Source organism: Chaetodon auriga, chromosome 19, assembly GCF_051107435.1.
Source record: "Chaetodon auriga isolate fChaAug3 chromosome 19, fChaAug3.hap1, whole genome shotgun sequence".
Taxonomy (NCBI): Eukaryota; Metazoa; Chordata; class Actinopteri; order Chaetodontiformes; family Chaetodontidae; genus Chaetodon; species Chaetodon auriga.
Genome location: NC_135092.1, coordinates 189,569 through 215,059, shown reverse-complemented (window position 1 = coordinate 215,059; position 25,491 = coordinate 189,569). Strand labels below are relative to the sequence as shown.

General features: G+C 39.9%; 1 protein-coding gene across 1 annotated transcript in view; it reads left to right on the top strand.

Moving 5' to 3' along the window:
* megf10 (multiple EGF-like-domains 10) overlaps window positions 1–25,491 on the top strand; it is a 143,352-nt gene that overhangs the window by 73,085 nt on the left and 44,776 nt on the right. The window contains exons 6-13 of the mRNA XM_076757431.1: window positions 2,771–3,017; window positions 3,521–3,641; window positions 3,895–4,031; window positions 9,788–10,000; window positions 14,221–14,395; window positions 17,891–18,011; window positions 18,913–19,076; window positions 21,128–21,230. Of these exons, the coding sequence (XP_076613546.1) occupies window positions 2,771–3,017; window positions 3,521–3,641; window positions 3,895–4,031; window positions 9,788–10,000; window positions 14,221–14,395; window positions 17,891–18,011; window positions 18,913–19,076; window positions 21,128–21,230 (1,281 nt within the window). The remainder of the gene's footprint in view (window positions 1–2,770; window positions 3,018–3,520; window positions 3,642–3,894; window positions 4,032–9,787; window positions 10,001–14,220; window positions 14,396–17,890; window positions 18,012–18,912; window positions 19,077–21,127; window positions 21,231–25,491) is intronic.

Genomic DNA, 25,491 nt, shown 5'->3' with positions numbered 1-25,491 from the left:
GCTGCAGTGAGTGAGCACTGACAAACAGCAACTAGCCGTTGCTGCTATTCCATGTTTATATACTTAGTTGTATTTTTTAAGAACACTCTTTTCTCTTAGTTTTATTCTATGTTTATGTGTAGTGATTAACCTGTTGTTGCAACAAAAGAATTTCCCAAATTGGGATCAATAAAATGAACATAGTGGACATTTAGCAGCTAATGAGCCAGTTTCTCATGAGACCAAAACAGACTTAAAAAGAGAATAAATAATCAACCTAACATTCATGCATGAGGTGTTTAAAAACATAACTTCAAATGAATAATAATGTTGCTCTCTGTCTACTTGAATGTGTTGCATGTTCACCATAACAATGAGGTGATAGTATGGAAATGTCTGATTTTCATAGGATTTATCTAAAGTGAAATTTATGAAAACAACTAGAGAGGAGCACTTGGTATAATTATGATTGAAACACTATGCTTTTATGATGAATCCAGAAAACGCTACTACTGGACATGTAAGACCAATTTTAAGAAAGCTCTGTGGGCATCAAAAAATTTGGTTTACTGTGTTATAGTTGTTTTCTGGTAATTTAAACATTTGTTCATTAAAAGATCGAATTAAACTAAAAGTATCTTTAGATTTTGTTTTGTTTGTCTGGATTTACATGATATATATTACAAAAAAGGCCAGGTCTATATTCCCTGACCAGGTCTATATTCTAATCAGAGCAGTAAAACCACAGGCTGTTACAGAGATCAGACACAGCCTGTAGAATCCCACAAGACAAATTGGAAATATTTTTGTTATTAACACACCGTACTATCAGGATTAAAGGTGAAGCTATGAAAAGCCAGCTGTTGATATTGGGATAGTATGAGGCTAGAAATAAAAAGACTTAATGATTGTCAGGTGACCAAAAATACTTGTCAGCTGGTTTATATCTAAGACAATTTAGAGATACATTTAAATAATATTTCTCAAATTATATTATTGTGCAAAACCAAAATTAACAACATCACCACAGCATGAATGACAAGTTTGTTGAAAGTGAAATTTATTCTTGATCTTGGAAACTGTAGTCTAACAAGAAAAAAGCTTAAGGGAGCTTGAGGGGATTTCTTCAAATTTCATACAAACTTCCACTTAGACTCACGGGTGAACTGATTCGATTTTTTGTGTGCAAAGGACAAGATCACTGTGCAATATCTTGGGGAGGACTGGAGGGAATTCAATTACATCTAGCACAAATGTCCACTTAGACTCAAGGATAGTTCATTTCATTCAATTCAGTTTTATTTATATAGTGCCAAATTACAACAAATGTTGTCTCAGGACACTTTCCAAATAGAGCAGGTCTAGACCATGTTCTTTAATGTACAGAGACCCAGCAGTTCCCCCATGAGCACGACCACGTGGCAACAGCAGCAAGGAAGAACTTTGTTTCAAGAGACACAAACCTGACCTAACAAGAACCAGGCTCTTGGTGGGCAGCCATCTGCCTTGAATGGTTGGGTTTAGAGAGAGTGAAAGACAGAGAGACAGAGACAAAGAGAGCAATTTGTGCAGCAATGGCAATAATAATTATAGTAACAGCTATAATAATAATAATAGCCATATAACTAATAATAGTATAGTATATGATAGTACAAATCTATGGTGTGTGTATGGTAGTAAATGTGCATACTAATATATGATTGTATATTTACATGATAATGATAATCTATGTAATAATAATATGAATAACAGCTGCAGTGGGCATCAAACAGGGCCACAACAGTAGGCGGAATCATGATCACCAGGCACAGCCACAATCCATGGGAAGTCTACTGTGTTATCATAACCAATCCAAATGTTTGCCAATACAATGAAAATAACACCTATTTTTCAAATAAGCTGGAATGGTCATTAATGGATAACGACTTGCTAAACAGTTGACCATGGTGCTACAGGTAGGTTATAAAGTCTTTGTCTTAACCTTCAATTTCTGTATTTTTGTCTTAACAAGTTAACAATCTCACTTTTTCCTGAACTTAACAGACCCCCATAATGTAGAGTCCCATAATGAAAGGTCTGACAGTCAGTGTAAACCGTTCTGAGTCCCTCCTATCTTTTTTCAATGGGCAGTGGTCTCCTGGTGTGTTCTCTATAAGACAAAAGATGTCGAGATAAATATATCATCCAACACATTCCTGGGTTTAATCAGTTTGTAGGGTGGGTTCAGGTCATAGGCCGTCACAGTAATTGGGTCTCTGGCTGCTAGTAGAATTAGATGGTTTTCATGTCAGTGACTGGCTTAGGCTGGATTAGTTAGAGTTGCAGTTTTCCAAGTGAAAGGAAAATAAAAGCATGAATCGCTTCCTTAGATCAGGTTTGCACTTGGTCATGCGTCACTCGGTGAAAAAGAATTATTACAGGACCAATGAGAATCTGGATAACAGAACAGACAACAATGAGACTCATCCCAACTCTGCATCTTGTGTTAATTACATGTCATTAGCTTTGCTGTAATGGGGCCCCACATTGCAGGCTGAACACAGGATGCTTGATTTAAAAAATAGGTTGTTAAAAGGCCAAATAATCTGAAATGGTATGCAAGCAATCAGCTCAAAGGAGATCTTTTTGTAATGTCTGTTCATCCAGTGGAATTAGTGGTAGATTGATAAGGGGATAGAGGAGAATAACATGAACAATCAAAACCTGCAATGACAACCTGTGACATCTGCAGTGGTAACTTGTCAAACAAGATAAACTAAATTTTGATTCTTTTCCATCATCTTCCCCTTAGCTTGTGACAGTAGCCACTGGGGTTCCCACTGCAGTAACAGATGTCAGTGCCAGAACAGAGCACTGTGTAATCCAATCACTGGAGCCTGTATCTGCACTCCTGGACACAGAGGCTGGCGCTGTGAAGCCCAGTGTGAAGTGGGTACCTATGGTAATGGATGCCAGCAGAAATGCCAATGCCAGAATGGAGCCACCTGTCACCATGTGACTGGAGAATGCAAGTGCTCACCAGGATACACTGGAGCTTTGTAAGTTGAAGGAGAGAGTATATGAGAATCTGCTTCCTGTTTTTAATCTAAATATTCCAGAGCCATATTGCAAATTAGTTATTGTCAAATGAGACAAACCTTTTTGGTGGGACATGAAGATACATAACATATGTACAGACTAATACTAAGCCTTGACTGTATGATTATACCTGACAGACTGATGAAGGAAACTTGCATCAGTAACTTTTGCTTTTCCTATCCCCATTTACACATGTAACTGGGAGGATATCCTAATATTTTTACTTTCTGTTTTTCAAAATGTAAATGAATTTGTGGTTAATTGCCCCAATTACCATGCAACAATACTGTAATTTAGAATCGAAAATAAAAGTGACATGGTTCTCACATTTAAGGATTACACTTTGCAAGTAGGTTTCATGATTGTTATATAAAGTAAACTTCCATATGTGACCTTAAAAAGTGGACAAATACTAGCTGAACACTATTTTCTTAACTGAACACTATTTTCTTTTTCTTTATAGCTGTGAAGACCTGTGTCCTCCAGGTAAACATGGGCAGCAGTGTGAGGAGAGATGTCCATGTCAGAATGGAGGAGTGTGTCACCATGTGACTGGAGAGTGCACCTGTCCTGCAGGCTGGATGGTACACACCCCTATTTGTTTCGACTCTTTAGAAGAATGGCTTATTGTTATTCATACACTCAGTAATCATTAACGAGTGTGTGGTGGCACATTACATTTCAAAATCACCTATAGAGGAGTTGTATGAACACACAGATCAGCAGGCTTAAGAAAGCATAAAAGCATGTATACAAAGATTTAAAGTGTAAAAGCTGCTCACATGTCCAACACTTTAGGTACTGTATCTATGTTCCTGTTTTTGTTGCTGTGTGCAGGGTACAGTGTGTGGCCAGCCATGTCCAGAGGGAAGATTTGGACAAAACTGTTCCCAGGAATGTCAGTGTCACAACAATGGCATCTGTGTGTCATTCACTGGACAGTGTCTCTGCAGCCCTGGATACACAGGAGAACGGCAAGAACTTTTACAATTTTCCATTCAGTATACAGCAGTTTGTAGAATTAAAGCTTACTTTCGAGGCATTTCACAATTACGGTGTGTTACTATCACATATCAAACGGTGTGTGAATATTACTAAAATTTGCATGACAAATTTAATGAATAACAACATTGCACTGTGCAATGCTGAGTTTTCCATAAGTGACGGCTGTCGGCCAGATGGCCAGACATAAAAACATTTTCAGCCAACTATTTTTACAAGTCCCGACATTGTCAGTTTTTAGATCAGGGTCATTTTTAACTTTATGTTTTAACTGGATGAAGGATTTTAATAATCAGATGTCTGGATCTTTGGTTATCAGAGAAACAAGCTGAGCAAAAAGGTAGCTGCAGCTTGGCTCACCAAGGCAACAGAAAAACTCTATTGATCATCACAGGGAAACTGCTGTGGCATTTAATGGACTGCAATATACCATACATTAGTGTGTTTCTGATTTGATTGCACCTCCTTTTCCTAATTTTTACTTTACTTAAAAACTACAGTCCATCACCACTTGCTCTCACATTGCTCTTACATTCCTTTCTTTTCTGATTATTAAATCAGTGTACCTAAACTGGTTGCTGAGTGTATAATCATCTTTGATAAATGAGTGAAAAATTGTGGTGTGAGGAACTAATGGTCATCGACAGGGTTTCAGTTAATGTAGGCTTCTATGTTATAAATGCAGCTGACATTAAAGCTTTCATGGTTCAGGTTCAGCAAGCTGGCAGATATAACAGTAGTTTAAATTATAGATAACCACCCCGTAAGGTTCATTTGTGTTCACAAGGTTAATAATTTTTGCAATAGTGACTTACATTTTATGGAAATTAGCTGAGCAATGTCACTTTAGTACTGTTGAGTCACTGCTTTTGCAATTACCTACTAGTACGAACACTGTTACACCTTAGTGTCATACCATAAATCAAGCAGCTAAGCTAGCGGACTTAGCTAATGTTAGGTGACTTTACCTGAAACATGGAGCTTAACCTTTAAATGTCAAATCATGCCAATTTTCATTAGACTGATGGCTCAGATTATACTTACTGCAGATAATGATCCACCTGGATGTCCCATGGCTTACTTGGCTGGTTGTAGCCCACTTTTTGCCCAGTTGTTTTACACACAATGCTCAAGGGCCAGGCAAGGAACACAAGCTTGGCATGACAAAAAAATCAGTGAATTTAATTTGAAGTTGCCAACAGGAATGCCATGTGAAACCCAAATATATATTTATATGTAAAATAATGTCTAATCAAAGGGTGACAAGCTATTTTGTCTTTTGGGAAAACACCTTCCCGAATTTGAAACTCTACATGAATGCAATTTTCCATGCATTAATGGCTCAGGGAGTCAAAACAGTCTCAAAACTCCACACACAAATATAACAATATAATGTCAGGAAATCCAAGAACATAATCTGCATAATACAATTAAACATATGGGGAAAAAAATCTTACATTTTTTTTCTGTTTAAATGTGCATGAAGCTTTTGAAAGCAAATGTTATTGATCTATGAACTTGAAGTTGCAAATATATGTATAAAATACTGATATTTATTCAAGTTAAAATATATTTATTTGTACATTATTTTCATATTTGGTCAAATCGCTTGGTGTTTGTGGACTTGTAGATAAATAGGAATTTTTCGTAATAGTCATCACTAATTTCTCTTATTTAAACCTGTGGCTGAGCCATATTTAGGGCCCTTTTTTAATGGAACAGGGGTGAAAAATGTCTGGGACAATAAGCAACCTTTGTGACACTAGTTAGCAAAACTTGCTATATTAATCATGTCTTATTGTTAACCATTTCTTGTAATTTTAAGCTACACTCTGTTTAGTGGCATGATGATGTCCCAGGACCAACCAGTTAATTGGGCTTCTGTTCAATGGTGGGAAATAACTGCATTTACTCAAGTACTGTACTTTACAGTTACAGTTTTGAAATACTTGATACTTCACTTGAGCATTTCCATTTTATGTTACGTTATACTCCTACTTCTACTCCTCCACATTTCAAAGGCAGATATTGTATTTTCTGCACCACCCCATTTATCTGACAGCTCCACAAACTAGTTACTTTGAAGTTTATGATTTTACATACATAGACTGAACAGGCTGTTGCAGGGGTGGGTATTGTCTTTTAGTGTCGGGCTCTGTAGACAAAGCTTACCTCACTGGTACCACTGATGCTCAGTAGATGGGTACCAGTGATGTTCTGAATGGTAATTACCCGCTGCAGAGCTCTCCTGTTCTGGTCCTCGCACAGTTGGCAATGCCACTTTGTGGCAAGAACTTGCTATGGGAATTTTGCCTTTTTAAGTTTCCTTAAGAGTGATTTCTGACCTTTTTTGACCAGGGTGGAGCCATGCAATGTCCATAACTAGCCCAGTTTCATACCAAAGCATGTGTTTCTTTTTGCAGTCCAACTGTAGTCCAGGTTGTCTTGATCAAGCACTTTTGAGTGTGCTTTGGTTGTATGTAGGTAAACAATCAAGCAAAAGAGCCAGAGCACATTGTAATCTCAGACGCCATCGGCTATCGTCTCACAATTATTTAGCTTTTTATAAGTTTTCTTGAAATGTATCTGAATTCATTGGCCATAATGTCAGTTTTATACCAAAGCATGTAATACACCCACTGATCCACTAGAGGATAGTGTGCCAGTGTGATGTTTGAAAAGTGAAAAAGTACATGCATGCAGGAAGGTGCAGACAGAAGATCAGGTTTTGTACTTTTGCTTTACTTACTATAGGAACATTTTCCTAATAATATTTATTTACTTCTACTTAAGTGACATTTGCAATGCAGGACTTTTACAATCAGAATCCCTTTATTCACCAAATGTGCTTGTCTTGTACTTGACTTGATGATACACTACAGTGAGACAAGAATGTTAAAAATTGAAAGGTTAAGTTAGAAAATTAAAGACAGATAAATGCAAGAATTGTATACAGTTGAGAATAATAAAATATCCTATGTTATGCTACATATACTTTATGAGACATACATCTTTGTAAGAGTATTTTTATATTGCAGTAATACTACTTTTGCTTAAATAAAAGATCCCAATACCAAATACTGAATATATAATCTGATACTGCTCCTGTTTGAGTTATGTTTCTTAAAAATGACAGTGGCCTGCTATTTGAGGAAATTACTGGACTTTTTTTTTCCTTTTCGAAATGAACTATGTATTCGTGATCCAAGGAGTGTTAAATGGAGAGCAACTTGACTTGATTATAGATACCTGAAGATGCCTCTCAGACAGGAGTCTTCTTTCTTTCTGAGTGGTATTTAACCTCTGTGGAGTCATTTTCAAGATCATTGAATGGCACCTGTTTAGTCAGTGCTGCTGGCTCCTGGTTAGTTTGTGCAAGGAGCATTAACTAACCTCAGAGTTTAGATACCTGGGACTTTCCCACCAGTCAGTTAGAGCTAAAGGAGTCCCGTGGATGAGAGGCAATGTTTTCAAGTTTCCACACAAATCCAGCTGTCCTAGACATCCTTGGATAACCATGACTTGAATGACTGAGCATCTTTAGACATCTGTATATTGGTGAGACTTATGTGAAGATATATGTCATCATTGGCAGTCGGCTTGGGGCTGGGATATAAGGTAGGACAGTGAGAGGGTATTAAGAGATGGACTAACACATTGTTGGTTTTGGTCTTTTTTGTGGCATTTGTTGGCAAAAGAAAAAATTAATATAATGCCAGCTTTATTCTTGGTGTAAACTTAGATGTTGACTCATAATTATGCTGACAATTAATTTCCATGAAATTTTAAAGCCTCGCCTATTAAACTTTATCTATAGTTCAGGGAAATATAAGCCCTAAAATGTCCCCCAAAATTACAGAAAACGTTATTCTCACTGGACCTGATTATAGCGTGCTGAAGAGTGAAACAAGCAAAAAAAAAAAAAAAAAATCCAAATCAGAATATCTGAATCTGCCTAACTCTGCCACATCCTCAAGAGACAGGACCAGGAAGCCCAGTCAATATGTTTTTCACAAATCTCATCAGAGTGCCATGCACGGTTTCAAACCCATATAATTAACAATATCAGAGAGCACACACCATATACTTAAGCAGACCAGTGACTAGACAGAAATAACCCTTCCAAGTGCACTTTAATGAGTAAGTAAGGGTTTGAGGGAAGCCAGATGTCAGAGTATATCCCTGCTTGGAATTGGGCCATGCCACACCCGAACCCCATTGGAATCCATTAACAGCAAGGAGGAGCAATTTAACACTGCTGTCAGCTGGAATAGATATACTATGTTTCTGGTGTGGGATATCAGAAATACCACATTAAGTTCATATTTGCCCTCTCCTTGCCTGCTATAGATGATGGGATAGGAACAGAGTGTTTCATTTTCAAATCCAGCATGATTGGGTGGTTAGACTTGTTTATATTTGTACTGTAATCATGGGAGAGATAATGAGGACCTACTGCATTCATTTTCAGACTGTTTGCAAGTCGTTTGCAACAATGCTATGACTATGATTCAAAATGAGCTGTCGAACAACCACATAGTATTGTCACTGCAGTCAGTAGTGTGTAGTGGATGAAACAAGTCTGTTAACTACTTAAATCCATGGCACTTTTGCTACACTCACAGCTGGACAAAGGATGATGTTTTTTCATCAGTCTGTATGTTATATCTCTATCTCTATATATATGTGATATCTCAACAATGTCATTCGTTGAGTATTCATGGTCCCTAGGATTTTATTCATAATGTTTGAAGAGCCAATGAGTCAACATGAACATTTCTTCCAAGAGTATGGACTTCAGGGAGGTAGATGAGCATACAACGTGCTTGTCTTTGACACTGGAGTCCCGATCTCATGTCTATATTTAGGTATTTAGGTCTACATAAGGTTTTTCTAACTTCAACTACATGGTTTAGTTGCATAGACATAACCATAAATACTTTGTGTTGTGAATATTTGATTTTTATGGAAAGCCTCCCTAATGATGTTGTTAAACTCTGTATACAGATGAATAAATAATGAGGGTAAAAATATTTGGAGGAGTATTCAGTCAGGTTATATTCATGGGAACAATAAGTCTAGTAATATGGGTCTCTGACCCATATGACAAGAAATATAGAGTAAAAGTGGTGAGGCGTTTATGGATTTTTTTTTCCACCAACTACAGTTTTACAAAGTGCTCCCATGTAGTAATATCCTCTATAAAATCACATGTTCCACAAACTAGTGAACCTTGCCTTTCAATACTGCCCCTTTCTTACCTACTCATGATTCTATAACCTGTTACCAACTAGCAAGTTGTGTTGTTAGCAGATATGTCTGTAGTACAGAACAGAAGATAAAAAGTGTCCAGATGATTTTTGTTTGGTAATGCATAATTAGTGTGAGAATAGGGTATAAATCAGGGCATGTACTTTGATATATAACTTGTGCTTGAACAATGAAAGGAATTGTGCTTTGGCTAATATCAATTAATATCACTCAATAGTTTTCAGTCCATTAAGTACACCATGTAAGATATTTTATCTTAAAAAATCCACAAACATTTCATCTTAACTTGGGTGGCAATACTCCAAAGGCATATTTGTTCCATACAAACATGAGCATAATTCTTAGGAGAAATAGTGGCAATAGCAGTCACAAGACAGATAAGTATGTAATTCTCTTGAGTGAACTGTTACTGATTACCTCCATCTTTTCAAGTGACTGACCATCTCTTCCTTAACAGGTGCCAGCATGAGTGTCCAGTTGGTACTTATGGTGCTGGCTGCGCAAAGACGTGTCGCTGTAAGAACAACAGCAAATGCTACCATACCAGTGGAATCTGTCTATGTGAGCCAGGATACACAGGGGAGACATGTGATGTCCGACTGTGCCCTGAGGAACACTATGGCCTCCGGTGTGATAGGAGATGTCCATGCTACAACCAGAACACACGCAAGTATGCAGAAATAGTATTCAAACTTACGTTTTTCACTCTTTTTCTTCAAATATTTTAAAATAAAATATTTTCAAAATATTACTTTGTATCTTTCTAATTTGAGTGTTAAGAGGCATCAGGAAGAAGTTTTCATGTATTGTCTGTATAGGATTGCCAGTGTGATTGTTGATCCTGTAGACTGTTGTTGGCTAGCAGTCAGTGATCATTTAGGCCAGGAGTCGCCAACATGGTGCCCCCCAAGGACCACATGAATCACCCATGGACCTGTTCTAAAAATAGCTCACCAGTGAGATGGGTCTAATTTTTTTGTGTTGCTATTGTAAAAAAAATAACGCCACTTACCAGTGAGCTGCATCTAACTTTTTTGGTTGCTATTCCTTTTTAAATCACATGTGCATTGGTGTGCAAAATGACAATATTTAAAAAAAAAACCTAATATAATTCAAAGGTAAGTATTATGCACATGACCAAACCATAGCGTTGGCGGAGACAAGCTAGTGGGCGCAATGACGATGAGGAGATGATTTACCCCCAAAAAACATGGCAGAAAAAAGAGAGTAAACATATAATTTTCATGATGAATGGGAGGAAGAGTTCTTTTTTACCACTGTTAAAAAATCCTGCGTGTGTCTCTTTTGTGGGGCGACTGTGGCGACAGCAAAACGGCACAACGTGGAGAGACATTTCAGAACGTGCCAACACAAGCTACCATCCTAACTACCCACCAGGCAGTGCACTACGAGCCGAAAAAGCCTGTGAGTTAAAGGCAGCTATGTGCAAACAGCAGCCGTTTTCACAAGACCGGTGAAAAACTCCCAGAAAGCAACCGAAGCCTCATTTAGAGCTACATATTTCTTGATTAAACAAAAGAAGGCATTTTGAGACAGGGAGGTTTTCAAGGAGGTGATGATGATAATTGCAAACACTGTACTTAAAGATGAGAAAAATGAAACTCATGTAATCTCCACTCTCTCTGATGTCCAACTGGGGGCAACTACAATGATTACAAGAGTGTCGGCTGTGTCTGGGAACTTGGCCGATCAGCTGGACCAGGATCTGGCAAAGTGCAGGTGGTTTAGCATCCAGTGTGACGAGTCCATGGATAGCAGCAGTACAGCACAGCTGATGGTCTTTATCCGGATGGTGTTTGAAGATTTCTCCACAAAAGAGGAACTTCTGATACTACTATCTCTAAAGACAACTACAAGGGGAATTGACATCTATAACAGGGTGAAGGAGTTTTTCAAGGAGAAAAAGGTACCGTTGGAAAAGCTGATATTAGTGACTACAGACGGGGCTCCTGCTATGATTGGCCGACATACAAGATTTATTGCTCACTGTAAAGGTGACACAGAGTTCCCAAACTTTCTGCATTACCACTGCATCATTCACCAGCAGGTGTTATGTGCAAAAGTGATTGGCTTTGGGCACATGATGACTCCCGTTGTGAAGATCATAAACAGCATCCGCTCCAGAGCTAAACAGCACAGAACATTCAAGGTGCTATTGGAGGAGCTGTCAGCTGAATATAGTGACCTGCTACTACACACAGAAATCCAATGGCTCAGCAGGGGACGAATTTTTGCCTTTTTAACGGACATTACTGGGAAACTGAACCATTTGAACTGTGAGCTGCAAGGCAAAGTTAAGACTGTTGCTGATATGATAAGTGCTTTAAATGCATTTAAAGCCCAGATGAACATTTTCTTTGTGCATTTACAGAGAAAAAAGGTGCTGCACTTTCCCTCTGTGCAGATGGTGCTGAAAGACAATGCTTCTGCATCTGAGACTTTTGACAAAGTGGCAGAAAAGTACTCTCAAGTCATAAACAGATTTGGGCGAGAGTTTGAGGACACAACATGCATTGCTGAGCAACGAAGTGCAACGTTTAGCTTGGATGCTGGACAGGTGGAGATCAACCCATCTGTGTGAATCAGCCTTTTCTGACATGAACTTCATCAAGAACAAACACAGAACACGCCTCACTGATGCACATCTGCAAGACTCACTCAGAGTTGCAGTGTCATGTTACACCCCAGATTACAATACACTGGTGGACAGCATGCAATGCCAGGCAGATACAGATGTTCTCAGTGGCAACATGGCAGTGCCATGACAAAGCTAAATTCAAAAATTGAAAAATCGCGACAGATGTGTTGTAACATATGATCATTTTGTTAAAAATGCTGCAGATTTGGTGATAAGTTCAAAATGTGATAAGATTTATTTAAAAATCTGAAAGTTGATTTTTGTATGTTACATAATTGATAATTTGTACTAACATGGTGCAACGTAGTTCATGATTTGTTAAAAATTGTTAGTGGCCAGTGAAAATGGGACATTGTGATTTCCTAGGAATGTTATATCATTTAAACACTTGCAGAGATTTATAGAAATAAAGTGTTGCATATTGATATTTATCTGTTTCCTAACTAATCCTTCCGTATTATTGTGTGAAATCATTAACATGATCGGTGTCTTCACATACATGAATATCATTAATTAGTAATAATAACATATAATTAAAGGTAATTTGAGCAAATTTGTTATTGCAGAAGTGTGTATCAAACTGGTAGCCCTTCGCATTAATCAGTACCCAAGAAGTAGCTCTCAGTTTCAAAAAGGTTGGTGACCCCTGATTTAGGCTGTCACAGCTGGCTGCTGCATGTATCCATACAAAGTTCAGCTGTTCTACTCCTCCTCAAGGGAAGCATTGTGTCAGGTAGGCCAGCTGTCGGTTAAACACAAGTACTAGCAAATACAGGCAGAAACCGCCTGTGCCACTGCAAATAATCCCCATCCAGGTGGCATGCAATGAAAAACATCTTTCAGTCCCCCCATATCAGTCAACTGCTACACGTACACCATTTTAAGAAAACTGTCTATTTTTGATCAAGCTTTTAAAATGATTAATAGAGTCTCAGTGAAAGTTCTGCTACCCTGAAAAAACTTGACAGGTCTTAAAAAATAATTGGGCTTTGGGTTGGTGTTGGACCATTTTGTTGTGTAAAGCTTTGGTTTGGTTCAGTCATTTTAAATGTAATTGAGAAATTTCTCAGCTCTGAAGCTGTACAATGAACTATCCCATATAAACAGACACTAATCATTATTTTTTCCACACCAAAATGATTGTTTTTGTCCCATAAGACCAAAAGGAAAGGATTATGAAATGATGGGCCCTGAAGCACAGATGCTTAAAATTGCTTTAAATTAAAATAAATAAATAAATAAAAAACGGACAAAAAGCACTTAACAAACAAGAACATTACCCACCTACCCCACTCCCACTACAAAAGTGTAATCTGTTTAAACCACGTCACTTTCCCGAATATATCATACTGGATTTTCTTCATGTATAGTATTAGAAAACTCAGTGAGCCAGACTTCAAAGCAAGGGGGTGTCTTTCTATTCCAGACCTTGAATGAAAGAATGTTTTCTAACTGTTCAGAACCACCTAGTGGTTTCTGGATTAGGAGAAAGATCATGTCTCTTGATTTCTGAGTAACAATGAAAAACTTTTGTCCAAAACATGCTGAGTCTGGTGCAAAACAAAACATATGCACCAGTTCCATTCAATTGCTTAGATTTAATACAAAGTGGTGATGAGGATGGATAATATGAATGTAATTTAGCACATCAATAATGTCTGTGCATGACCTTGTACTGGATTAGCTGGTGTCTTGAGTTGATTTAACAAGAGTGGATGTCATGAAGCGTTTAACCCATGCACCTTCTCAGATTTTTACCCCTATTTTACTTTCCCAATTTATCTTTTGATCAACTGAATGAAATACCACAAATGCCTTCAAGCAGAGACTGTCTATAAGTGCGCATTTTAAGCGTGATCATGGCTGTGCTCCATTTTTCTTGCTGCCACTTGTTACATAGCAGCAAGGGCTGGGGAAACCCAGTTAAATGGAGTTCAGGTGGCATATGGTTTGACAGATCTGACAATGAATTTCTCACCAGCAGATTATCAGGTGGTTGAGATTCTGTGGTAAACTTTCATCTAATCTTTTTGTGGTTAGTACTTGTGATTTAACGACATGTTATATGAACATATTTGTTTCAAAGACACTAAGCAACTCAGGGCCTGCCCCTGGCAGGCCAATAACGATTCTATTACTGATAGGTAGGATTCCTGAATTTCAGAAGTGGTAGTAGACCTACAGTATCAATGCAAAACTGTAACTACAATATGTTCCTATCTTATCACCAGCTGCCACCCAATGTCAGGGGAGTGTACATGTCAGCCTGGTTGGTCAGGCCTCTACTGCAATGAGACATGCTCCCCAGGATTTTATGGCGAGTCCTGCCAGCAGGTGTGTCAGTGCCAAAATGGTGCTGACTGCCACAGTGTGAACGGAGAATGTATCTGTGCTCCAGGCTTCAAGGTAAATCCATTTCTTACATGTCAGAATGTCAAGGAATGCTTTAGGTCACATATCATGTTAATTTGTGATGTTTATATAGTATTTGTCATGCAGTGTGTGGTTGGCTGTGGGCTCATGACCTCTCTATATCATATCATAACCCTGGCTCAAATATCACAATCACAGCCAGCAAATCCAGGAGGGATCATACACTGGTACTGTAAATCTTCTAAATAAATCTATTTAAAATGTAAATTCTGCAGGTCAAGCCCCCATGTGCATAATTATTACATCTTAAAGGTGCTATCAGAAAAATATGACTTTTTAGCAACCTCTAGTGGCAGCAGAACTGTAGCAATATCATACTGTTTCCCTTTAATTTTGGTATTTTCCTCTTTTTTTGTTTTCTAGCATGGATGAATTAATAAAGAATTAGCCAAGCCATTATTTTGGTATGTAACTCCCCCCATAACCACAGACTGTCATTGTTACATTTTTGTTTGTTTATGGAGTCACTAAATGAGATACAACATGTTAATTGGTGAGCTTTAGGTGTTAGTATGGGTATTTTTTGGCTGAGCCAGGCTAACTGTTTCCCCCTGCTTCCAGTCTTTATGCAATGCTAAATTGACCACGTCCTGACTCCAGCTCTGTACTTAACAGACAGACAGACAAAGAAAACAAAAAGCATATTTCCCAGTCCAGAAAGTCCAAATAAGCAGGGTGGGTGGTCTGGAAGAGGGCCTTGTAAGCCACTTGACCAGGTGGTTGATGAAGATGGAACTTGGCAGTGGTCCAGCGAAGGCTGAACCACAAAGGAGGACGAGCAGGAGATCAGCAAGGGCAGAACCTCTGAGGAGGATGGCAAGGAGGGTGGAAAGGTGGCTGGCAAAGGCAGAACCTCTCAGGAGGACAGACAGGTGGCTGGTGAAGGCAGAACCTCTCAGGAGGACGGACAAGAGGGGGTGTCATTGTCAATGGGAAGGGTGGTGGGGGTTGCAGGGAGGGCTGCTGGTGGACAGAGATCAGCAGGGTAACAGCTCTGGGGAAGAAGCTCTTCCTGTGCCTGCTGGTGATGTACTTGGTGGTTTTCACCACCCGTTGCAGGGCCTTCCGCTCAGAGACTGCCATACCATACTGAGATGCAGTTGGTCAGGATACTCTCAATGGTGCAGCAGTAGAAGTTGACTAGGATCAGTCTCGTCAGGAAGTAGAGGCGCTGTTGAGCCTTCTTGATCATGGTGGATGAGTTGAGGGTCTAGGAGAGGTCCTCAGAGATGTGGACACCCAGGAACTTGAAACTGGAGACACGTTCAATCTCAACCCCATCAATGTGAATGAGGGTGTGACTGCAGCCTTTAGGTTTCCTGTAGTCCACGATGAGCTCCTTGGTCTCGTTGGTGTTGAGGGTAAGGTTGCTGTCGGTGCACCACATCACCAGTTGCTGAATCTCATCCCTGTATGCTGACTCGTCCTTGTTGTTGATCAGGCCTATCACCGTGGTGTCATCTGCAAACTTGATGATGGAGTTGGAGCCATGCACAGGCATGCAGTTGTGGGTGAAGAGGGAGTAGAGGAGGGGCTCAGCACACAGCCCTGTGGGACGGTGTTGTTCAGGGTCAGGGTGGTGGTTGTCTAACCTGACCAACTGGGGTCTGTTGGTCAGGATTTCCAGGGTCCAGTTGCAGAGGGAGGTGCTGATGGAGGATGACTGTGTTGAATGCTGAGCTGAAGTCAATGAACAGCATCCTTGCGTAAGTGTTGTTGTCCAGATGCGTCAGGGTGGAGTGCAGTGCTGTGGAGATGGCATTCTCCATCAACCTATTTGGTTGGTAGGATTTCTAGGGTCCAGTTGCAGAGGGAGGTGCTGATGGAGGATGACTGTGTTGAATGCTGAGCTCAAGTCAATGAACAGCATCCTCGCGTAAGTGTTGTTGTCCAGATGCGTCAGGGTGGAGTGCAGTGCTGTGGAGATGCCATTCTCCATCAACCTATTTGGTTGGTAGGCAAACTGATGGGGGTCCAGTGTGGGGGGAATACAGCATTTGAGGTGGGCCAAGACCAGCCTATCAAAGCACTTGGTGATGATGGGGTTAAGTGCAATGGGGCAGAAATCATTAAGGCCCACTGCAGCTAGCTGCTTCGGTACTGGCACGATGTTGGTGGTCTTGAGGCACGTGGGGCCTTGGCCTCGGCCAGTGACAGGTTGAAGATATCAATGAAGATGCCAGACAGCTGTTCTGCAAAGGCCTTCAGCACGCGGCTGGCTAATGCCATTGGGGCCATCTTATGGACGTTATGGGCGGCATGGTGGCGCAGGACGTAGTGCGCGTGCCTCACAGCAAGAAGGTTGCCAGTTTGATCCCCGGGTCAGGCAGGGCCTTTCCGTGTGAAGTTTGCATGTTCTTCCCATGCATGCATGGGTTCTCTCCAGGCACTCCAGCGTCCTCCCACAGACCAAAAACATGCTTATTAGGTTAATTGGTGACTCTAATAATTGTCCTTAGGTGTGAGTGTGAACGTGAATGGTTGTCTGTCTCTATATGTTGCAATCGACTGGCGACCGGTTCAGGGTGTACCCCACCTCTCGCCCGTTGACAGCTGGGATAGGCTCCAGCCCCCCCACATCTGGAAGGGATAGTCGGTAGAGAAGATGCCTTTATTAAACAAAAAGGCAAGGCAGTGAAGGACTTACAATAGGTGAAGCTGGTGCAAAGTAAACCAAGTCAAAATGTCCACACAACCAGCAAACCTCAAACGAAAAAAGGGAACCAGTGTCCAACAGTCTAAATATCAAAAAAAAAAAAAAAAGCAGCTCCAGGGAAACACGACATGGATCAAACAGAGAAACCAGGGCCTCTTACCAGAAATACTCAAAAACTCACAGGGAACAGGAAAGCCACATATAAGGGATGACCCGATAACGGCAAAGGGACACACTAACTTAAATAGACCAGGGAGGAGAACTAATTACACACAGGTGAAAACAATTATACAATCACTTGAGTGGGAAAACACAAGAAGTAAAGTAATCTCTGACACATGGGGGATGGCTACAAAATAAACAGGAAATAATAAAACTAAGCAGACCAGACGATAACATGTGACAAAGAACAGCTTTTTCTTTCTGACTTCTTGATAATCTTTCTATTTCAGTGTCTGCCAATAGAATGAGGTTTATCAGTTGGTTAATTTGAGCAAACATACAATATACACCTTCCATCTCTGCTGCTGTTTGGGACCATCTATGGAGGTTATGCAGTTGTATCACACATGTACTAATCACATCTGATGACTGAGGAATTGGTCAACTAACATGTCCAATTATGTGACAGCTAGACAAATAACAGAAATACAGAAAGTTCTACTTTGATACACTTTTGAACCCAGTCAAATACAGCAGATGAAATGTTAATGTCTCTTAAGCGCTGTTGATGGTCAAACTGCACATTTAAAAGATGTGTGATATGCTCATAGCCAGTTCTAACTTTTTATCTACTGTACTGACTTTCTCAGGGTCGCAACTGTTCAGTGCCCTGCCCAACAGGAACTCATGGAGTGAACTGCTCCTCCAACTGTAACTGTAAGAACAGAGCTCAGTGCTCACCAGTGGATGGATCCTGCTCCTGTAAACCAGGTGAGTTTTGGAGGAGCAGTAGGATGACAGAGGGGGAGAGGGAGGAGGAGTAATGCAGGTAGAGAAAAGAAGAGAGGAGAAATGATAACACACTGGTCACGAATTGTCTTTTGGTTATTTTCAGGTGGACTTAATTATTCATCCTTATTTTCTCTTATTTTTGCTATTATTATCAGTTGGGTTTTAATTAATTACATTAATTATGGCATTCTATCCCTCATTTAATGTATCTTATCTTATTTTTTTCATCTTGCTTTAAATTCATTGTCTACCCTTGTTTTTATCTTAATTCTGTTTTTTGTTTTTTTTTTACTAGCTTTGTTGTAAAGCACTTTGAGCTGGATTTCTTGTATGAAAGGTGCTATACAAATAAAGATTATTAGTATCATTATTAATATGAATAGCTCAAACCTGATCTGGAGGCTTTAGTCGTAATACCGTAACTTTAAATTCAATGTTTTGAAAGCATATTTCATCATGCGTCTGTTAACAATAATATTTTGTCTATTTCAGGTCATTGTTTATTTTATTACAGCAGGTTTTGTATCAAAATGTTCTTTTCCAAAGTCTATTTTTATTTCACACACATGAATAGTCTTTTGTTATAGCCTTAGTTATTTTATTATCTTTTGGGAAGAGTACAGTTCTGTATCGGCTCATATCACTCATATCCTTTCTCCTGCTTATTTTTGCTCTCTCTTTTCCTGAATACCTCTCTCTTGCAAGGCTCAGTGGATTGACATGTTGAACACAATTATTCCTTTTAGGCAAACCAAATTTTTGTTTGTAGACTTTTGCTGTCACCATTATTTCAATGTTTTTCATTTCATTTCAACTGTACTCAAGGTATTTTGTTACACTGAATAATGGCTATCATAGAACATTGACCTTGTTTGATCAGGTTGGCATGGGGTGGACTGCTCCATCAGCTGTCCCAGTGATACCTGGGGTTTGGGCTGTAATCTCACCTGTATGTGTCGGAACGGTGGAGCCTGTAATGCGTTGGATGGTCGCTGTACCTGTGCTTCAGGCTGGAGAGGAGAGAGGTGTGAACTCCACTGCCAGGTGAGAGAACATGTTTGTTTGTTTTTTTACATTTCATAATGATGTTATATATATACACACACACACACACACACACACACACACACACATATATAAACCTTTTGCACAGTACTGTGTGTATATATATACACACAGTACTGTGCAAAAGGTTTAGGCAGGTGTTAAAAAATGCTGTAAACTAAGAATGCTTTCAAAAATGTAAGTGTTTATTTTCATCAATTACCAAAATGCAGTAAATGAATAGAAGAGAAATCTAAATCAAATCAACATTTGGTGTGACCACCCTTTACCTTTACCTTTAGCATACATTTTTCTAGCTACCCTTACAAACAGTTTTTGAAGGAGCTTGGCAGGTTGTTCTAAACATTTTGGAGAACTAACCACAGATATTCTGTGGATATCGGCTTCCTCAAATCCTTCTGTCTCTTCGTGTAATCCAGGCAGACTTGATGATGTTAAGATCAGGGCTCTGTGGGGCAACGTCCACGCAATCATGTCCAGCACTTCTTGTTCTTCTTTACACTGATGATAGTTCTTAATGACATTAGCTGTATATTTAGGGTCGTTGTCCTGCCACAGAATAAACTTGGGGCCAATCATATGCCTCCCTGATGGTATTGCATGATGGATAAGTATCTGCCTGTATTTCTCAGCACTAAGGACACATTAATCCTGACCTCCACTATGCTTCACTATTGCCTGCAGACACTCATTATTGTACTGCTTTCCAGCCTTTGTACAAACAAACTGCCTTCTGCTACAGCAAAATATTTCAAATTTTGAATCAGTCCAGTCAGTCCATGTGCTGCCATTTTTCTGCAGCCCAGTTCCTATGTATTCATGCATAGTAGTTGAGTCACTTGGTCTTGTTTCCATGTTGGAGGTATGGCTTTTGGCTACAACTCTTCCATGAAGACCATTTCTGGCCAGACTTCTCCGGACAGTAGATGAGTGTATCTGGGTCCCACTGGTTTCTGCCAGTTCTGAGCTGATGGCAGTGCTGGACATCTTCCAATTTCAAAGGGAAATGTGTTTTTCATCTGTTGCACGTTGCAAGTTTCCCTGGCCGACCACTGCGTCTACGATCCTCAACATTGCCCATTTCTTTGTGCTTCTTCAGAAGAGCTTGAACACCACATCTTGAAACTTCAGTCTGGTCTGAAATCTTTGTCTGGGAGAGACCTTGCTGATGCAGTGTAACTACCTTGTTTCTTGTTGCTGTGCTTAGTCTTGCCATGGTGTATGGCCTGTGACATGAAACTGTCTTCCACAACCTCACCTTGGTAGCAGAGTTTGGCTGTTCCTCACCCAGTTTTAAGCCTCCCATACAGCTCTTTCTGTTTCACTTAATTACTGTGTTTCAACCTACATGTGAAATTGATCATTAGCACCTGTTTGATATAATTGGTTCATCATTAATCTGACTATAATCCTACAAATTCCCTGACTTTGTGCAAATGTACCTATAAGAATTGATGCTGGTTTGAAGGCAAAGGGTAGTAACACCAAATATTGATTTGATTTAGATTTTTCTTTTGTTTGCTCACTTTGCTTTTTGAAAATTGCTAAAAATAAACAATTATTAAAATTTTTTAAAGCATTCTTAGTTTGCAGCATTTTTTCACACCTGTCTAAAACTGCACAGTACTGTGTGTGTGTGTGTATGTGTGTGTGTATGTGTGTGTATATATATATATACACACATATATATATATATATGTATATATACGTATATATATATACGTGTATATATACGTGTGTATATATATATACGTATATATATGTATATATACACACACACACACACACACATATATATATATGTGTATATATATAGTTAGGGTGAGAGTTTCACTTTGTGGTTGTTCTGGTACTAATATAGTTGATCTCACGGAACACTTTTAGACTTTCCCACTAGAACACATGAAGCTATGGAAGTAAAATATAATTTAAGTTTCTCTCTGAAAATTAAATGAATGGTGCATGTCACATGAATGGACATGGTGAACATGAAGTTCATCTCTATGATGGTTAATGTTCGTCCTCCTCAGGATGGTACCTATGGTCTGGACTGTAAAGAACGCTGTGACTGCAGTCATGCTGATGGATGTCACCACTCTACTGGTCACTGTCACTGTCTGGCTGGATGGACTGGTAAGACCTGCTAACAATGTTCTTGTGGCTGATTTGTCCATGCATAGTCTGAATACATATCAGAACATTGCTTCCTGCTGTCTGTGGGTCTGATCTTTGGTTCATAGTGTATCATAATATCATCAGCCATGTGAATGAGTTAATTAGACAAGGTTATATTTTTTATAATGCAACTCTCTATTGTAAATTCTAGAGAGTAGTAGACTCCATGAAATATAAAACCACTAATGCTTTACCTGCACATGTCAAATGTAATAAATGATCTACCTTATAGCAGATCTGGTGAAGTTGAGTGATTTAATGATAGAAAATGTGGTACATAACCTTATAGTGTAAGTGAGGCAGGCAAGGGTCAAAACCAGAAAGCACTGTAATACCAGTAACCAAATCCAATAAGGAGCAGGCAGGCATCCAAAGTACAATGAACAGACAAAAGGTGAGAGGTGATGTCAAACAGGCAGGAACAGGTTCCAGATACATGTATCAGGTCAACAAATAAACAGAATACTACCACATAACCTAGAGAGCCGCAATATAAAGCACATGGCTACTGACATAAAAATCTTGCAAGGAACAAAGGAAGTAGAAGAGTACAGCATAGTGAGTGGCTAATGATGTAATGGGTTGTAGGTGAGGAGATAGTGGATATGATAGTGGAATGCAACAGAGAGTAAATGGGGGGAACTGAGAACATGTGTGAGGTTGGATGGGGAAGTCAAGTAATAGGGAAAGGAGAGAAAGTCATAGAGCTAACCCAATTAAACACTCATTCTAACACCACACCAAATTCCATTTTCGTATTTAACATTTTAAAGTTTCTTTAAAGGTCCCATATTATGAAAAACTCACTTTTTCTGGGATTTGGGGTGTTATTTTGTGTCTTTGGTGCTGCCACACTCATACAAAGTGTGAAATAAGACTGTCCATGCTTTTTTGAGATTCGGATCTCTGAAAGCACCCTGCCTGCAACTTCCAAATGAGCCGATCGAATTCGGCGCCTCCTCCTACGTAACATTTGCATATTCCCACCCACTAGCCACCACCTCCTCCTCCTCTCCACCCACCAGATACAGCGCTACCATCTCAGAGAGCCGCCATTTCGCTATCGAACGCACTGTCAGGAATCATCGTGCCGACATAGTGGCGCCACACATAGTGTTCTGTTGTTGACTGTAAAGACAAACAAAAATCACTCCATCAGCTCCCAGCTGCAGAGGACATAAAAGCGGCGTGCTTTCAATTCATTTTTTAAGGGAATGTCCCAGTTACAGTTGGCAAAACCTGTTGGTGTGTGCTAACCAGTATGAGGTTGACTGTTTCTCCAGCCTCGGTCAGTAAGAGGCAGGATTAGCCGGGGGGGGCTTTTTCTAAGGGAGAAGTCACTTCCAGCTTTGCGTGGAATACCTGCAGACGAGGGACATGTAAGTATACAAATAATTAGGTGTAATATTTAGGTGTAATATTTTCTAAACTGGATTATGTTAGCATGGCCCAGGGCAAAACAAGTGTGTGGTTGAGACTCCTACATCACAGCACAATTTACACTCCAAGCCGATCACTGCAATGAGTGCAATGAGTTTCATCATCGGGGATCCTCTTTTCAAACTGATCTTTCCAAAGTCCAGGAATGGAGAGCACAGAGCCAAACAAGTGAAGACTGAGGCCACGTTCGTAAGTGTTAACTTTTTTTTCACTCAAAAAACAAACATTTAAATTGTACATGACACAAAGAACCGCAACATGGTACTTTCAACACAATAAATAAACCAAAAAAATAAACACTTAAATACCTGAGAAACTACAAAATTCAAAGTGCAAAATGTCACTATATTAACAGTTGTTGAATAATCTAGTAAATGATACTAGTGATTCACTTTTTGTATTGCACAGGGTATACTGATTATTTGATGGACATGATCATGGAGAAGGTCTTTGTCAACCCATCATCGTACAGAGCTGAGATTCTGAAGATAAACATCCTGCCAGACATGTCTTCACAATATGAGCATCCAGACGAGGGGGTCATCGCCAGCTACGTGTCCTATAATGTCAACATCTGTATTCACATTTTTCTAATTTGGATTCAGTGAATCCTTCACTTGTACTGTACAAATATTCATGAGTCAATAAATATTTATTGTATATCTGTAAAATGTTTCATGTGAATAAATGTGTAATATATAGTATTTGCTTGGGAAAAACTTTGCTATATGTTCAAGAAAAAATCTGATCTGAATTTGTGGCATTGGCTGACTATATTTAGCTTATTATGGTGTATGAACAGTGAAGATAAGTAGGTTATTATAGATAAAACTCACTGCTCTATCCCCCATAGCAGTAGTCAGCCATGTAAATGTTCTATGTGTTCTGCAGCAAGAACACATTTAGGTATGCATAACATAAGGTGAGTATCTGCAGTGGCATGTTATCTGCAATCATACACTGCGATCATAACTGCAGGTAAAGATAATGTGACCTGTGGCACCTCCTGGCAGCATATGTTCTCAGGCTCTGACTGCATTGTTGCACACTTTCCAAGTGTGCAATGATACAAACAAATAAAAAATCATGCATGTATAAAGCTAAAGAAATAAGAAACCTTGTATACCAGTATTTGCAACTTATAATAGCACCTATGTTTTGGTCAGCAGGTCAGCAGTGTCGTCTGTGTGCGCTCTGCCCATTCATGTGTAAATGAGGAGTGCTGAAACTAACAGCGCAGTTAAGCCTGGTTTACGCTTCTGCGTCGCGTCGACGCCGTACCTATGCCGTCGACGCAGACCCCTGCGCGGACCCTACGCCGTAGCCTGACGTGCACCTCCAAAAAATCCTGACTACGCGTCGCGTCGACGCGTAGTGACGCGAACATCGAGGACTGTGATTGGTCCGTTCAGAACGTAATTTTCAGTTCAGTCGCAGCCCTATGGTCGCAGCACAACAACACCGCCATTTTCAAAGTTTCTGTGGTGAGAACTACAAGAAAAACTGGACCAAGCCGAAGAAAGAATTATCAAGGAGGTACGCAAGTACGACCACCTCTACAACTCCTCTTCGCGGCAACAAGAGCCCCCCGAAACCATACAAAGACACAGCCACACCCCCCTAGCGGCTTGGCGGTGAATTGCGGAGCAACGCATTCCCTCAACGCAGAACTATGAATGCTCAGTGACGGCATAGGGTGTACGCCGTAGGTACGGCGTCGCCGCGACGCTGAAGCGTAAACCAAGCTTTAGACTGGTCAATGTTTCAGCAACCCAGTGGTCAAATTTGATGATCAACACCTCTGTTGGAGTCAGAGTCAAGAGAATCAAGGGGCAGCACCCAAATTCACTATAGAAACACCAATGACGATGCAGCAGGAGGTAACCCCCAGAGACAGTATATCGCATGAAGAGCACTCCTCCCACTCTAGAAACCCCCTCTTCTTTATGTAAACAACCAGGACCTTCAGACTCTCTGCTTTCATATGACACCAGGCTTGTGTGGTTTGCGGGCTGTCGTGAAATCAGCAGATGCGCTAAAGTGCACATACGCTATTAGTGTTTTCTTTACCTGTGCATATAATTTCTTGTTGTATGAATTGTGTTTCCTTTGGGTGGCAATGTTTGGTAGAGGCTTTTAGCTGAGTTTCTCCCCATCATTCTGGTATGCTACAAGTTAGGATTGGTGCTTCCTAGCGTGAGCATTGACCATCTGAACTGCGGGCACCTCAAGCTGCCCCCTGTACAGGCAGTGCTTGTATTGAAGAGAAAAAAATAGAGAGACGTTTTTTGACTAACCATTCAGAAGTGTCCTGCTGAATTCTCTGAGTCTGAGATCTGAGTCTGAGCCTCCCCTCCTTCAGGATCCGATTCAGGTTCAAACATGTACGGTTGAACCACTGAAGCATTGCCGCCATGTCCACTACTTTCACACAGGAAGTGCTACGTTAGAGTCTAAGCTCTTCCCGTTACCACGGTAACATAGGTGGGGCAGCAGCAGCTCATTTGCATTTAAAGCTACAGACACCAGAACAGAGGGAACTAAAGGGGGGTGAGAATCTTTTCCTAAAAGCTATTTCCAGTAAACAGCTTCAAAACATGTTTTATGGAAATTGTAGACCTATGTAACTTATTTAAAAAGCTTCATAATGGCACCTTTAAATATTTATCAAATCGTCATGAACCACTTCTTCTCATCAACTTAAATTAGATCCACTGCACACTATGTATTTGAAAAGAAAATATATCACTGATTTGCCTATTACAAAGCTGGTTTACCT